This window comes from Anopheles gambiae, chromosome 3 (genome assembly GCF_943734735.2).
Source record: "Anopheles gambiae chromosome 3, idAnoGambNW_F1_1, whole genome shotgun sequence".
In the NCBI taxonomy this organism is placed as follows: domain Eukaryota; kingdom Metazoa; phylum Arthropoda; class Insecta; order Diptera; family Culicidae; genus Anopheles; species Anopheles gambiae.
The window spans coordinates 45670772-45686551 of record NC_064602.1 but is presented as its reverse complement, the minus strand read 5'-3'; the positions used below and the strand labels follow the sequence as shown (position 1 = coordinate 45686551).

The following is a 15780-nucleotide window of genomic DNA, read 5'->3' as shown; positions in this document are numbered from 1 at the left end:
TCCTAAGCCCGAGACAAGCGACGGATTTTTAGCTATAAGTTAACCAGTTAATAGTTTTAAGCAAATAAAAATATCGATCCTTAAAAACGTTTGTTTTAATAAAAACATTTACTTCAGCTGAAAGAAAGAATCCTGTTGCAGTGTGCAACATTTTCAGATTAAAACACATAAAGAAACATCCTGTCTTGCTTTTTCTGCTTTATTTAAATTCAATAAAGTATATGTGTGTGTATCCTTTTGGTGTGTGTTTGTGTATCGGTTTGTGTTCATGTGTTGTTGCTCGGTTTTTTTAACAATCCGAGAGAGACCCTTATTTCTTCTCCATTCTGCTCATCACAATATCCAAATCTACCCGAATGCTGGGACATTCCGTAGAGACATATAAAGATTTTTGTTTATTATAATCGATTTCTCTTGCTTGTTTAAAGTTTGGTTTGTTTGTCTTTGTTGTCGTTGTTTTTTCTTACGTTTTGGTTTGGTTCTATCTTCTTGCTTTATCTTGGTGATGTTCTTTACTGCTCTCCTCATCTCTCCTATTTCTTTCTTCTTTTTACTTTCTTGCTTTCCTTTTATCCTCTTTCCTTTTCCTTTTTTCCACTTTCCCTTTCGATCTCTTTGTTTTGCTATTGCTGATTGCTGAGTGTGTTTTTGTTGAGTTTAAACGTGATAATGTAGAAGACAGTTTTAGCCAGACATCAATATGCTGCAAACATGTTCAAGGTTTCGATAAACGGGGACAATAATACGAGAATTTATAATACTTTACGATATGTCTTACGGGCTAGTGATTAACTAAAGCTAGCTGTTTTCTCTTTTTACTTGTTGTCGTTTACTTTGCTGATGTTATTCTTCAATATAAATAAATCAATTACAATCTTTTTTTTTTAGATTAAGATTAAATTAATGCAGCGTACGCAACGCTCTTGGATAAAAACTATATATTCTCTACTGCTGCTGCTTCTACTGCTGCAGCTTGAGACTAGTTTAACGGCGTCACGTCACTGAACACGTACACTTATTTATACTGCTGATTTTCGATAATAATTAGATTAAAATGCTTACACATCGTATATACCGCCACACCCTCAGCTTCCCTCTGTTGTTTTTTTGTGATATTTTTATTGCTTACTGTTGGGATTGTGTGGGGTCCCGAGTGGGGGTGTTTCATCTGCCTTCGGTCCACTGATAACCACCTCTCTTTGCTTTTCTTCTTTGTTGACAGCTTGATTGCTATTGCTTGTTTTGTTCTGCACAAGGGTGCTGAAAGGGTTTCCTCTTTTATTTTGCTAAGCATTACTGACCGAACGGACTGTGACTGTGATTGGTTGTTTTTTTCTTTTTTTAATCGAACTAGTCGAATGGTTCGTGTAATATCTCCCTGACCCATGCCATGGACTAGAAAAGGGCCGGGACGGGTGGTAGTGGTGGGTAGTTTAGTACTATTAACCTAATTTGCCAAAAAACACGGAACGAATGCAGAAAAAACATTGACACGGCGATAAGGGGAGGGGAACGGTGCAAGTAGAAGATAATCTGATATAAACGTTATTAGTTCATTTACTTACTAACTTGTGCTTGCTCGTGTATTTTCAGCTTGGTAACTAGGAGCCATGTGATTCATATTCGTTTAATTCATACTACACACCAAAAATTACTAAACTTGGAAAGTGTAATGACATAAATGCAGTCAATAAATTGCACCAGGTGTATTTGCTTTAACAACTTTCTTCTCCGTTCGCGCTCGATTCAATTCGCTAAAGTTTTTCTCACGTTTAGTTTGGTTACGTGTTTGTTTTTCTGTTTTTTGTTTAAATTTGATCTAATCCATTTTCTCCACAGCTACTAGCCACTGGGTTTTTATTTGTTTTTCGTTCTTCTATCAATTCTATCCTTTTAGGATTATTTCGATTCGCGGGTGTTATTTTCCTAAATTTGTTTCCGTTAAAAATCTCCCAATTTTGCTTACACACGTAATTACACGTAAACTTTTTTTGTGTCTTTTTTTATCTTTTCTTCCAACGTGTAAATGGTAAATTGGTTGTTTTTATTTTGTTTATTTTGTTTTTATTATTTTCTAACTCTGCTTACAAGTTAATATCAAAAATGTTAACATTTTTGTTCATTTTTTATCTTCTTTTTTAATACTTTATCTGCTCCTTCTTCATTAGCAGTTTCCTTTTATTGCCCCTTGATTTTTCTTTTCTTTCCTTTCACTTTTCGTTTACTAGCAACACGTTTGACGTGTTGTTTGTTTCTACTTTCCCGTTTTCTTTGTTTATGCTTTTGCTTCCTGCTGCCATTGTTCGTTGATTTTGGCATAACAGCGTGGTTGGTATTTGGTAGCTGCTGTGTTCGTTCGTAGTTACCTAAGTGCTTAGAGCGTGATCAGTATTTTACGGTTCAATTCAGTCGCTTCCTCACTAGGATTCGCTGGGGGAGTGTTTGCTTCAGTTTCGTTTCTTTGTTTATTACTTCTCTTCTGCTTTTTCTACTAAAATGATGTTAATTACGTTCTGCTATACATTCATAATACTTTCTTATAGATTGTTAGCTTGTTTGTTTTGTTTTGTTTGTTTGTTTTATTTATTTGTATGTAGGTTTGTTGTTCTTCTTACACGGTTGCAAATACTTTTTCTTGGTTTTACATTGGTGGGATCACATGTTGTTTTATTTTTATTTTTTCTATCGACAGCTATCGATACATGGGTTTGATTTTTCACCGTCCGCACACACATCCAATCGGTTGGCTGCCCCGGGTTGTAATAGTTTCTTCTTCAAATGTTAGCCTTATTAAACATTTCCTATCAATATATATACGATACTAGCAAAACGTTTGCTAAACATGTAAAATAGATTAGCTTGAAAATTTTACCCACACGCATTCACACACAAAGTCTGATTGGTCGTGTGGGTACTTTTTGTTTTTTTTTGTTTTTATTTATCTATATAGTGTTCAGTGTTCCTATCTCATTGCTCTCGTTCCGTATTGCAGTGCGCTCTGTGGCAGGGTGTGTGTATCCCCATAACCCCTCTTTTTTGCTGCCTCTCAACGGCCATTGAAAGAGAAAGTAGTACCTAAATGTGCAGAAGTACAATATAAATAATTTTAAACACGATACCATAAAGTATGATCGTTTTGATTTCTTCTTTTTTTGTTTGGCAAAAAACAACATATCGCTTTTCATTACTTTTCATGTGATCTGGTACAACGTAATGACATGCATTGAGTATTTCCATTTGTTCTTGACCGTTTGTCTTGTTTTGTAGTTTTTTTTTGGTTTGGTTTTCTTCTTTTTATCAATAAATTTGCAACAGGAGCTCTTCACAAGTAAATAAGATCAAGAGAGTAGGTTTGATTAATCGAACGTTAGTGATTACAAAGAGAGGTATTGATAAGAATAGCGGACACATAATTAAATAGTTTGAATAATATAAACATTTATAGCTACAATTCTAACTTTCATTCTCCATTAAACGCTAAATTAGGTGACCCTTTTGCTGCCTATGCTGACGCAACTATCGCCTGTATCGGTTCTGCTGGGGGAAGTACTGTAGGATGGATGTTCCACATCCGCTATTCATTCTGCACCATAAATAGGAGAAGAAAGCAGAGCTACATTCTACTACAATAATACTGATGTGGTTCGTTATCGTTTGTTTTTTGTTTGTTAATTTGGTTTAGTTTCTGTTTCCCTTTTCTTTATACTTTCCAATCGCTGCCTTCCGGTATCTTCACACTATCATCATGGAAGTTTTTAGATTGATAGAACTAGCGGTCCAACGAACAATTTCATTGATAGTAGTGTCTGAATGCCTGCGTGTTTGTGTTTGTGATTTGACCGATTAATGTAACTGTTACGGTAAAATCTGCGATATAGAACTATACGTATATAGCATTTAAACAACATCAAATTAATGCAGTGAATATGTTAAAGATGGACAATCAATATCTCAAGAACATCGGCTACATAGAGTAGTGCAACCGTTCCCTCTTTCTCTCTCGATCTCTCGCCTAACTATTGCACTTTGGCCCGGCGGTGGCGGTGACGGCTACGGAATCGTAACGTTTGCTTGCTTGTGGCATTACTTAATCGATTATGCGTTAATTTTCCTATCTGAGAATGTAAATATTGAATTATATGTATATATGTTACTATTGGACTAATAAGGTTTAATGCCTTGAATGTTTTCTCCTGTTATTGTATTTTCCTTTCCCACTCCATGACCATCCTTCCTTGTTTTTGCTGTTCTTGTTATTGATGTTGTTGTTTCTGTTGCTGTTCTAGTTGCATTTTTCCGCACGGTTTCTTTCTTTGTGGTGTCCAAGTTGCTCCACCATCTCCGTGCTTTTCGCTTGAAAGATCGCACGATCGGTCGATGGGAGCTATAAATATAATTTACTTACTTACTTGTACAGGCGTGTTCACTATAGTAAATGTATAGATATATAAATATCGTAGACTCTCGTACTCGGGGTTTGTTCCTGTGCTTTTATCGTGCTTACGTTTGCTTGTGTTTTTCATCGTCAGTTGGATCAGGTTAGGGAACTTTCTTGGTTCACCATGTAACACACTGTGTACTGTTTGCTCTAGGTTAGTGCTTCGTTACCTCCATCGTTATTGGTTTACCTTGTATTGTGCGTTCTTTTTTTTATCAATGAACGCCTTCGCCTTGATTCCTCTCAAATCGTATCGACTAGCACAACCTGAATTTGTTTACTCCATTGCCATTGATTGAGCATATCATTGTGTTTACTTGTTAGTAACTAAAGGGTTTCTCATTTCATGGGAAAGGTGTCGACACAAATTGGCCAGTTTTTGTTGTTGTTGTAAGGTTTACTGCTATCAATCGAATATCGAAAGATTACTCAAATTGAGTGGTTTCTATATTCGAAAAGCCAAAATCTTCTGCGTTATCACCACTCTGTAGATAGTGGAATAACCTATCAAAAACAAGTGCATCCAAACAAGTACTGGAATGAGTCGATTGGCAGGACTCGAAGACAAACGCAAACATTAAAACAATTATTATATACTTTCAACACTGTGCACAGCAGCTGATGCGTCTAGCAACGTTCCTTCACAAGCAGGAACGCACAAAAAAGTTTCTACCGATTTTACGCTCCCATTCTAAGGGCATCGAGTATCAAAACCGTCTGCTTGTGTGTGTGTGGTAACGTTCTCCACAGCAATGGTGTTGTATATAGATAAACTACATGCATTTGTTTGTTTTGTTTGGGCGGAATTGGAAACAAGCGAGCAGTCGTGCATTGAAGTTATGCTACTGTTCGTATAGTGTGTGAGTGTGTAAGAGAGCGAAAGAGAGTTGAGAATTACCACCGTTTTAAACGATTCTAAAAAGTTGCATCTCATTTTGTTTTTTTTTTTTTTGTAGTTTCTCCTCGATCGCTACTACGCTTCGCTACGACTGGTCAATGTGGTCCCAAATAGTTTGCGTTCGCTTCGCGTACGCAGCGGTACGCTGTTGAAGGTGGTTGCGGGCCGGAACGTGACTACTTCATGGGGCAACGTAGTAGGTTCAACCGTACACACACTGTGTTGTTGTTATTTAAAACGCACAAGTTGTAGGGAGGAAGCCGTACAGAAAACAATATAGAAAGAATATAAAAAGATTAAATACAAAAATAAACAAATAATACACAATTCTAAATAAATAATATTTTGAATACAATCTTGTTTCCATATTTGGTACTTTCTTTCCTTTCACTTTACATTGCTTTGCGCACGGTTCACGTGTCACGTAGTTTTTTCTGTCTCCACTCCTGATTGTTTTACATCGAAACATTTTTTACGCACCAACAACTCTTGTGAAGCAACTCAATTTCGATACAATTTCGCTTAAATAATCGATTCAAAATTATACAAACGAACTCAAACGCGTGCGATTAAAATTAAACTATGACATTAAATTAAATTGCGTGTGGATTTCTTTAACAAATTCTGTTTAAGCTATCTTGAACACAGAAACACACCAAGCAGCTAATGTAAGATTCGGCAAAGTATTGATTGAAATAAAATTAATTTGAAAAAGAAACGAAAACAAAAGCAATAGTGTATTATCTAGCAAAACTAACATTGGACATTCTCTAGCACATTGATGTACATACACGCCATACGTTCAATTTGCAAGTTTGCGACTAGCACCTCAGCATCCGTTTCACCTTTACCGGGGAAAGGAAGAAAAAAGTAAACATTTCTAAACATTATCTGAGACTGAAGGAAATCTCGAGTCGTGCACTTCATCTCTCTATTCGTGTATGCAAAAAAATAACACCAAACAAATGGCAAAACTAAACCGCAAACATCATGGAACAAGTGACAATAATTGAAATGTATGTGTATTAAATAACATTCAATATGTGTGTGTGTACTTTTAAATTTGTGGCAAAACACTACTTCAAATAAGGAATAAGGAACGAAGAATATAAAAATCAAAAGCACTTTTTAACTTAACGATACCAGTTACCGGCGCGAACTGCCGCTCTGGTGATGCTTAAAAACGAACAAAAACCGAACGAACGCAAACACGCACAAATGAATATAAATAAGTTAATTAAATGTGTCTAAACAACCGTCAGCTTCTCGGTTGCTGGCCGAACGCAGAACCGCCAAACTCTCAGAGAAGAAGGGGAGGAAATGGAAGCTTAAGTGAACAACTGCTTTCACACTGCTTTGTTTCTTCATGGTGCAAAAACCAGCGAGTGACATCATCATCATCATCATCATTATCGATTACCCTTTTGACTAGCAATCCCATGTCCTGGGGAAGCCCCCGTTCGATGTTACTGCTGCATTTCCTCTTTCTGTCCCCTGTATCTTTTCAACGCGCACACATCCCATTCGTCCTTCCTGTTGTACATTCGATTTTCCCACCGTTTCTTTTTTTTCTTTCCCTTTCCTTCACTACCGTGAATCCTTCGTGTTTCGTTTACTCGTGTGTAAAACCTTGTGTAAAATTCTTCTAAAAATGTTTTGCCTTCCATTGATGTGTTACGAACAAGTTACATTTACTCTTCACTCCATTCCTTTTATGCTTCTCCTTATTAGCGAGTCTCGTCGGGGGTGTGGCGAGCTCAAACCTCCGCTCAAAAGTCAGATCGAAAGCCTGACCTGAACATAGGCGATGTTTAGGGATGGTCATTATGACGCACTTCCGCTTACGACAGTATCACTAGCAGCAGCATTAATTATTATTACGGTTCCGGTTTGCATTACGTTTGTCCTTCTCCTCCACTCAGCAGCCTGACTAAATGGCTGTCGAAACGAAGGTTATAGCTATTATTGCACATTTTTTCCCCGCAATTTCCCTATTTCCCATTTTCGCCTTCGCCCAAAACGGGCAGTTTTTTTCGATGGAGAAATTAATGTGCAAATGATAACTAACACCGTACAACTTCTTCGCTAGAGATATTACACAAACTTGTAGAATCATGGTGTATCTTTTCACGTATTCCCATTTTCTTTACGCTTCCTTTCTGATTCAATATTCTATTCCACTATGAGCCTTATCTTTTCGTTTGTTTCCTCCTTTTTTGGTTTGTTGTTTCCTTTGTCTGTTTTGCTCAACTGATGCCACCAGATTGTTGCCCTAGCAGCCCTTTTTCTCAATCATCACGCCATCCTCGCAGCAAATGAAAAATGCGTAAATGATGGGCATTAATAAATAAAGTAAACGCGACCAACGCTTATCGGATCGGACGCATCTTCAGCAGCTCATTAAGTTCGCTCATCCATCCGTCGAGGGCGCGCCGCTGGTCCAGCATTCCGAACTCCCGGTCACCACCACCACCACCGCGTGACCGTTGACGTCGCCGCGAAAGTCCCATAGGATCCTCCTGCCGATGCCGTCCGAGTTCGTCTGCCGGTCGACGGCGACGTGCATCCTCTTGCATCTCACCACCGACGTTGTTGCGGGCCGCGGTTACGATCGAAAGCTGAGCCAACCAGTGGGCCAACAGCTCCGGTGGCAGGTTGGCTTGATTTTACGCATTTTTCGACTTGTTTGTCTTGAAGCTGACCTGCAGTACCCGGTTACCGAGCGTGTAACCGTTCAGTGATTGAATCGCGACGACCGCTTCATCATAATTGGTCATCGTCACGAACCCGAAGCCTTTGCATTTGTTCGTTTGCAGATCCTTAATGACCTGGAAAGATAAAAGAAGCAAAATAAATATTTAAAAACAAACATTTCGCACACACAATAGCTGAACACTAACTTTAAGCAATACATTAAAGCTATAAGAAACGTTTCGCTTCAAGCTTCATATGTAATAAAGCTGCGTTTAGTTCAATCTACGTTTTACTGCCTCGGCGTAGTGGATAGTAAATCTATCAACCTGTCAAAACCACAACTTTTACTAACCTTAACGGATTGGACGGCACCGAACGGACCGAACAGCTGCCACAGTACGTTCTCTTCCGTTTCCGGTGCGAGGTTGTAGACGAAAATACACCAACCGGATCCGTTTGCGATGGCATTGGTAGGAATCATCGAGTTCGCCAGTAAATCTCCTGCCAGTGGCGAGTATCGATAGTTTGGAATGGCACTGCTTTAGAAGCGCAACCCGAACCCAGCACAATGCAATGGACGAACGAAATAATGAAACAACACAAAACATGTTGTTAATGTAAATACAAATACAGTATATAAGAAGCTGGCCTGTGGCTGAAAGAGCTCTACCTAAATCGTCCGGTCGGATGATGGATCGGGCCCGGAAAACGGCGAGCTGCTTGTGGGCCTAAATAGGCTGCTAGCGGTGGTACGGTTTTCGTGCTGCTTGGGTTGTTGGCAAACTTGACGGTGATCGGTTCGGTTGACCCTTTCGGTACAGTACCGTTCAACTCCTTGATAGCTTTCTCCGCCTCCATGCGCTGATCGAACCGAATAAAACCGACTCCTTTGGAGAGGCCTATGAGAAAAAACGAAGAAATAGTAAATTAATTAAAAATAAGATGTTTAACATATTTTTTTCGTAAACATGCTATAATTTTATTTGTTATTTCCCTTCCGTTTTAAAAGACTGAAAATTAAAATTATAAAATACATACCATTACCGTTTTCACCAGCAGCTGGAGTGCTGTACTGTCGCGCTTTATGAAACAAACAAAAAATAAAGAAAAAATAACAAAAGAAAATTAAATTAAAATTAAATAGTAACAAAAGTGTAAAAGAAAAGTTAACAAGAAGCTATACAAAAATAACACACATAAAAGTTATAAAAACTAAACCAAAAAGTCCAAAAAGTACTTATACGATGGTATGAAAAGAATGAACCAACCAAAATGAATCATTGAATGAAACAAATGAAAACAACAATTTTACCCCAACTGACCCTTACTTTGCTTCCAAAAACTCCACCCTTGTTACCTGTAATATTGTCGCACAGGATGCGAGACGTGATGATGCGCCCGTAAGGGCTAAACAGTGCCTCCAGGTCCGCCTGCAGCATGTTCTTCGGCAAACCAGACACGTACAGGTTCGCACCCTTGATTGCTTCCGAGCTCGGGCGAGCAAACGATACCTGGTGGTGGAATCGAACAAAAACAGGCGTTAAGTATTCGGTAGCAAAAAACGAATACTTCTCTTTAAACATTACCTTTATTTGCTTGTTCTGCAATCTTAGGCCGTTCAGTGTGTTGATCGCTTTGCTCGCATCCTCCGCTCGCTGGTAGTTGACGAATCCGTACCCAAGGCTTTGCCCTGTAAGCAAGTAGCAGCCATCCAATAAATGAATGTATGTGTGTGTGTGTGTGGTGTAACACAACCGTGCTCATACTTGGTCCATGTAACAATGCAAACGCACCCCGGCGACCCACATCCCTCACTTACCGGTCACTTTGTCACGAATCAGCTTGCAGCTTTCCACCTCCCCGATGCTGGAGAAAAGCGACCGTATCTCCTCCTGGGTCATCTGCTGTGGTAAATAATTGACGATAAGATTGGTCTTTGAGTCTTCCTGGCCACCGCCATTTTGTTGCGCATCAGCGATTCCGTTCGTCATCATGACACAGTTAAGCGACGATGAACCAGACGATGGGCGGCGGTGTGGATGTGTGTGTTACAGTTGTCGCCTTTGTTGCTCCCCTTCTCTGCTGCCGGTACTGCCGGTCGCAAACCAAAGCTGGTTCTGTCGTTGCCGGTCGATGGTCCGCTTTTGTGACACGCGGTTCGGTTTGGGCAAAGTGGATAGCTTTTCGTCTATCGACGATGCTTTTAATGGAAGTGTCAACCGTTGTGCGGCGTCCGTAAATGATTGTAACCGACCGCGCTCGTACTTTCGCTTCCCTTTTCGGTGGAGGCGTTACGCTTCTTCACTTCCTAAGGAGCAGCTCCAGTAAGCACCCCCGGCCCGATACGTTCTTACACACGTTAAGACAGCAAATTTATTGGATGTCGTATTTTCAGTGTTTCGCCTTCGTCGTCGTTTTCGTCGTCGTTGGCTTCAGCCTTGCGTACTGTATAGTAACACTATTAATACTGATGATATTCCGGATGAACACCCGGAAAAGCGTTTTTTTCCGATGCGCCTTAAAGCAAGCGCTAAAGCTTGTACAATTTACTTCCTGCAAAAGGTACACACGGACCGTTTTTAAACGTTCACTTTGCGGCTCGTTACACACCGTTTAGTGATGTGCATTAACTTAATGCATCTATATCGGATGTGCAGCGAACAAATATGTTGGTTTTATTTCTAGACCGTACCGTTGTATTTGTACATAGAAAAGAAGGGCAGAGAAAAATGTAAAAAAAAATAGAAAATTAAGATTAATAAATGTGTCGATGTGAAAGCATTTTGCGATTATAAAATCTTTAAACATTTAAATTTATTACAGTTAACTACCATTAAACTTTTGAATTTATTAAAGCTAACTAGCATTAAAAATTTATATTTATGAAAGTAAACCACCATCAACCTTTAAATTCCTTAGGTGTGCCTCTAAACATATGAAACAAACAAAAAGAGAAAAAAAAACTCTCACTTTGTAAGGCTAGGCAAGCAAAAACGCGGAAGGAACTTCCATTTCCTATAGACACGAAACAAAACTCAAGACATGTGTCGTTAACGACATCACGAATGATAACAATCGTTCGTTCCGAGAATGCAAAAAATCACCTACATTGTAGAGTATAATGAGAAATACCCAATTTTCTTCGAAAATAGATTCCTCTTAACATCATTTCCCCATGGGTTTTGCTTACAATAGGTGTGAAAAAATTTAATTTCCTTTTCACATATATAACCATCGAAGCCCGTGTGTGTTTCATTGTGCTTTGAATAGAAAATTCATTTTCACCAGCCGAAAATATACACTTAACTGATTACCTGAACAGTATAGCATGTAAAGCCTTCGTTATACGAATATTAATGATGTTTTTTTTTTAAATTAACATTTATTTTCTAATTTCATTGAAAATTGTTGCCTAATAACGATTAATAATTTAACCTTCCAGCATCAATATGTATCTTTCAAACATAACAGACCATGCGTCTCCACCATCGGGCAAAGAGTCTCCATCATCTTTATCACAATTACAAAATTAATCCACCTCTGCTTCTCCAATTATCTTCAAACCAGAAAACATAACCGGGAACATGTTACTGACACTCAAACAAATAATTCTTGATACCAGCAATCAAAGTTGGTAATTCACCGGAGCATCCTTTTCTAGCGGGCAAGCAAACTGGTGTGGGATGTTCACACATAAGATTCACTTTTCTTGACTTGATTTTTTCCAGTTTCTGTCAGGTCTGGATTTTCGGTGTCCTGCGGGTTACGGTTACCACGGTAAGAATCTGCAGCACACAACGATAGATATACAAAAAATACACACATTCGACTGACTGCAAAAATCGGCTTATTGGATTAAAAACGCCATGAAAGGTGAAAGAAAAGTTGCTATTGGAATTCTTTTCTATCACAGGTGGTAGGCTAGGATGAAAATCACAAGAAAACTAAACTAGCGACATAGCAGATCGCATTAACTTTGGGTCAATATACCTTTCCAGGTGAACTTTCAGCTCGAAGAAGATCCATATTATGAGATATTGGTTTTTCAGTTGATTGCTTTACGTTTAGAAGCCAATTGACACTATGCACACAAACAGATTATTGTGTTGTATAGAGCAATGAAATGTCAATTCAGAGAGAATATAAACTGTTTTTTGAAAAGCATACTATACATGAAATAAAAAGCCATTGCTGTAGTTTTGTTGTTCAAGCAGACAATAATACCTTTAATTTATTCAGTTTATTCGCTTTCTTTTCACACAAAACATCATTTCAAAGCATACCAAATCACAAACGATCAATCTTTTGGTTTTGGTTCAGTGAACGGAACATTAAAAGCGCTCCCGGAATAAGGGTGAACGGCTTTTTCCTTTCGGAGTATCAAGTACAGACTGTTCGTGGTTACGAAAACATTTGAATATCGTTCACCTGGAACAAATTACGTTCCACAACAATTGATTATTTGATGAAAAACTCGCGAACGAACTCTCACACTAACAAAAAAAGAGACTAACAAAATGAAGGCAAACAAGCTGGTGTAAAAGTTTAAAGAGCTATCGAACAGAGCAGCTTGACTATCAACCTAAAAGCTTACACATTTCAAGGAGCTTTCTAAAAACAAAGTGATGTTTTATACAAGAATACTTACCACCCGTTTTTATGTATAGTATTAGACGAAGATTAGCTATAACTCATTTCCTTTTTGACTAGAAAAATCTCGTAAATGGAAGATTTATTCAGTTGTTGTTAATCTGCAAAGAAAAAAACAACACAGGTATTTCATTAGGTCATTCAATCAATTTTGTTGTAAGTTGAATGATATAATTATTTTTAATTCATAAAATGCTACGAACGAAACACAAGCAAACGAATTGTTATTAACGCAACAAACCATTCAAATTCTGTCCGATAAAACAAGCAATGGAGCTGGCAGCAAAAACACAATTTACCCGCATTTGTTTCGATGCGTTTACTAAATCGCTCAAGCATAAAATGAAAGCGTACCAATGCAAATAATCTTCGGTGAACAAATTCTTAGCAACTGCATTCTTCATTCATCTTGTGAAGAGAGTTTAGCCGTCAAATTGCGTTCACATTCATTAGAAGAACGGTCCTAATGAACTTTGCTTCAATATTTCTCTCGTCTAAACAAACGAAGTCGAAGATAAAACTTGAAACAAAACTTGCAAGCGAAAAGCACAAGCTTAACAAACCCTAGTCGCAGACAAAAAAAAACTTCCAATTTGTTTCATTATGTATTCGTCTTTTGTTTCCCGTACAACAAATTAAAACGTAGTCATTTTGCAGCTACGCTATAAATAACCGCTACAAAGAAGGATTAATTCAATTTATTGTGAAAACTTGAAGCGCACTCAAGCGAAGATTTGCGGAAAACATACAAACATCAGACGTACGAATGATCATTGTTCCGTCCAGTATAGTAGTAGTATATTGTAGTAGAACGGACGGGTGACCAGTTTTGGTGAAAGTTTTAGATTTGCATGTTTCATTCGCTGTTATATGTTTACTGTTCTAAGGTCTCTAATTTAACCATAAACGGGTATTAGATACATTTTAAAACGAATTATACTTTCTCAGAGTTCCATAAAAATCAAACTGTCATGACAAATACGACACGCTTTGAATTTTATGGAAAATTCGCTACAATAACCGACACATTGTACATCATACATTCACACCATTCTGCAGCATGATGTTTAGTAATGTTGCGATGAAACGTCAAGTAATGGTCAATAAATCTTGCAGAGATTTGGTCATAATTCTAAAAAGCCACATTTACGATTGGCTTCAGTATACATCACGATGGTATGATTTGCTTCTGGAATAATGGTGTGTCCCCAAGCCAACTTTGTATAACAATTACAAACTATACCCATCAGTGCTCGCTTCTTCAACACTCACCACCCATGGAAATCATAATGCTCTTTTCATCCAAAACAGCTGCTGCAAGAATGAATCCCAATCCCAAATTGGAGCCCTAAGCTCTTCCTTGGGGTAGTACACCATATATTGTACAAAACCCTTTGCTTTTGGCACGTGCTATTCTTCCCACTGCAGCCAACTACGGATGGATGCAATCAATTTGCAAGACCGCACACACTGCACCAAACCGGATGCCATCAGTATGGCACGACAGGCTTCTTTTCGACCGACGACGGCATGGCACACAGAAGCGCGCGTCATTCAGGCACTAGTCAGAAGGCAGGAATGCCAGCATTACTCGATTCGGTGATAGATGAAGGTATTTGCTTTTGAAAAATAGCATCACAAATCAGCATTGCCTGCCAGGGCCTAGGACCTAGGAGGTTCAACGGATGCTGCCGCTGGTTGGTGGTCGTCCTATAAAGTGCAGGGTGCTATTGTGCGCGTGAAAATATGTGTCGCAACCGGTACACGTCTGTACGGGACAGAAGTGGAGCAAATGGATCGTTTTATCACTCGCGACCCAAAACGTCAGAATAGGTCGGTGCATCCGATGCATCCGTCAAACGATTGATCTATTGCTCCCGGTGTCTACCTCAACTACTATTCGTTCGGTGACAGTTCCATTAATCATGGGCCCATTTCACAGCGACTGGAGCTTTCGGTTGACAATAGTTGTTAGAAGGGAAAAGCTGTACGACGCGATGCTTATTACAACATCAATGCATACATCATGCATACTACCGAGTTTGAAATTTGACAGCTTCCGAACTTTTTGACAATTATGAAGGAGTAATTAAAACAACTTTAGGTGACATTTTTACTGCTAAATAAAAGGACTTGTTGGTTACCTACGTTACGTACACTGTTCTGTGGAACCCATTGCAATCACATTTTTACGTAAATTAGACATTTGATTGTTACTCTTGCTGATGCGTATGCTGCGGCACTGGACCAGCTGGGCTGTTATGCTTTCTTTTCAGCCCAATATTTTTATTGCTCAACTCCCGACCATAACGCCATGACCCTTACACAACCGCACACACTTTCTTCTGTCACCAAACGTACCTTAACGATTTTAATTCCCGGGGCACCTAAACTCCCAAAATAAGCGCGTTTTTATATACAATTTCATACCCAGACAGCAAGCAACTACGCGTGTACCTTAAATTCGCATTCCAAATGGCACCGGTAATAATGTGCCAATTCCAAAACCCCACATTACACATAATGAATCGCATAAAAATGAATGATGAACGCGAGGCAAAAAAGCAAACAGCCGGCTGCCAAACAGGAAACAGGGAAAAAGCTCTAAGCTTTCCTTTCCTTTTAAAACGACGTTTAAGGTGAACTCTACGCGAAACAAAAGAGAGAGAGTCGACGTAAGCAAATTGAAGTCCGTTTAGGGTGCAAATAAAATAAAGCAAACCGGAATTGCGTTACGGCAGGGCAATTGGATTCTGCTCCTAACGCCGCGAAGCATTTCTTTTTATTGCTTTCAAAATAAGCACACCGATCATCATTTTTCATGACATGTTGTAAGTAAAGTTATACCCAAGGTAGACCCCTTCGCTGTGACACTCCTCCACTCGTTGGCCAACAATTGTGATGTGCTTTTCCTCCAAAAACATAACAACGCCTGTTGCCGGTTGCCTACTGGCCAACAACAGTGGAAAGCAACAGGAAATTTTTAATCGAATACTACCTTCTCTCGCCAAATAAGATTAAAACTGAGGTGAGCACCGTAACCGTTAAGCCGTGCAAATTTAATTCCTTTCTATTTTTGTCCATTTCTCACACCTAGACA

General features: G+C 38.9%; 1 protein-coding gene across 9 annotated transcripts in view; it reads right to left on the bottom strand.

The window, feature by feature from the left end:
• Window positions 1-183: 183 nt before the first annotated feature.
• Window positions 184-15780, bottom strand: part of LOC1279370 (ELAV-like protein 3) — a 57297-nt gene continuing 41700 nt past the window's right edge. For 5 of the 9 annotated variants that reach the window (XM_061660188.1, XM_061660189.1, XM_061660183.1 and 2 more), the window contains 8 exons: window positions 12679-12781; window positions 9850-10711; window positions 9617-9720; window positions 9388-9541; window positions 9069-9110; window positions 8701-8929; window positions 8383-8569; window positions 184-8164 (listed from right to left, as the gene is read on the bottom strand). In XM_061660188.1, coding sequence (XP_061516172.1) covers window positions 8003-8164; window positions 8383-8569; window positions 8701-8929; window positions 9069-9110; window positions 9388-9541; window positions 9617-9720; window positions 9850-10024 — 1053 coding nt within the window. In that variant the 5' untranslated portion in view covers window positions 10025-10711; window positions 12679-12781 and the 3' untranslated portion in view covers window positions 184-8002. The remainder of the gene's footprint in view (window positions 8165-8382; window positions 8570-8700; window positions 8930-9068; window positions 9111-9387; window positions 9542-9616; window positions 9721-9849; window positions 10712-12678; window positions 12782-15780) is intronic. The other 4 variants (XM_061660187.1, XM_061660190.1, XM_061660192.1 and 1 more) reach the window with 3 other exon arrangements.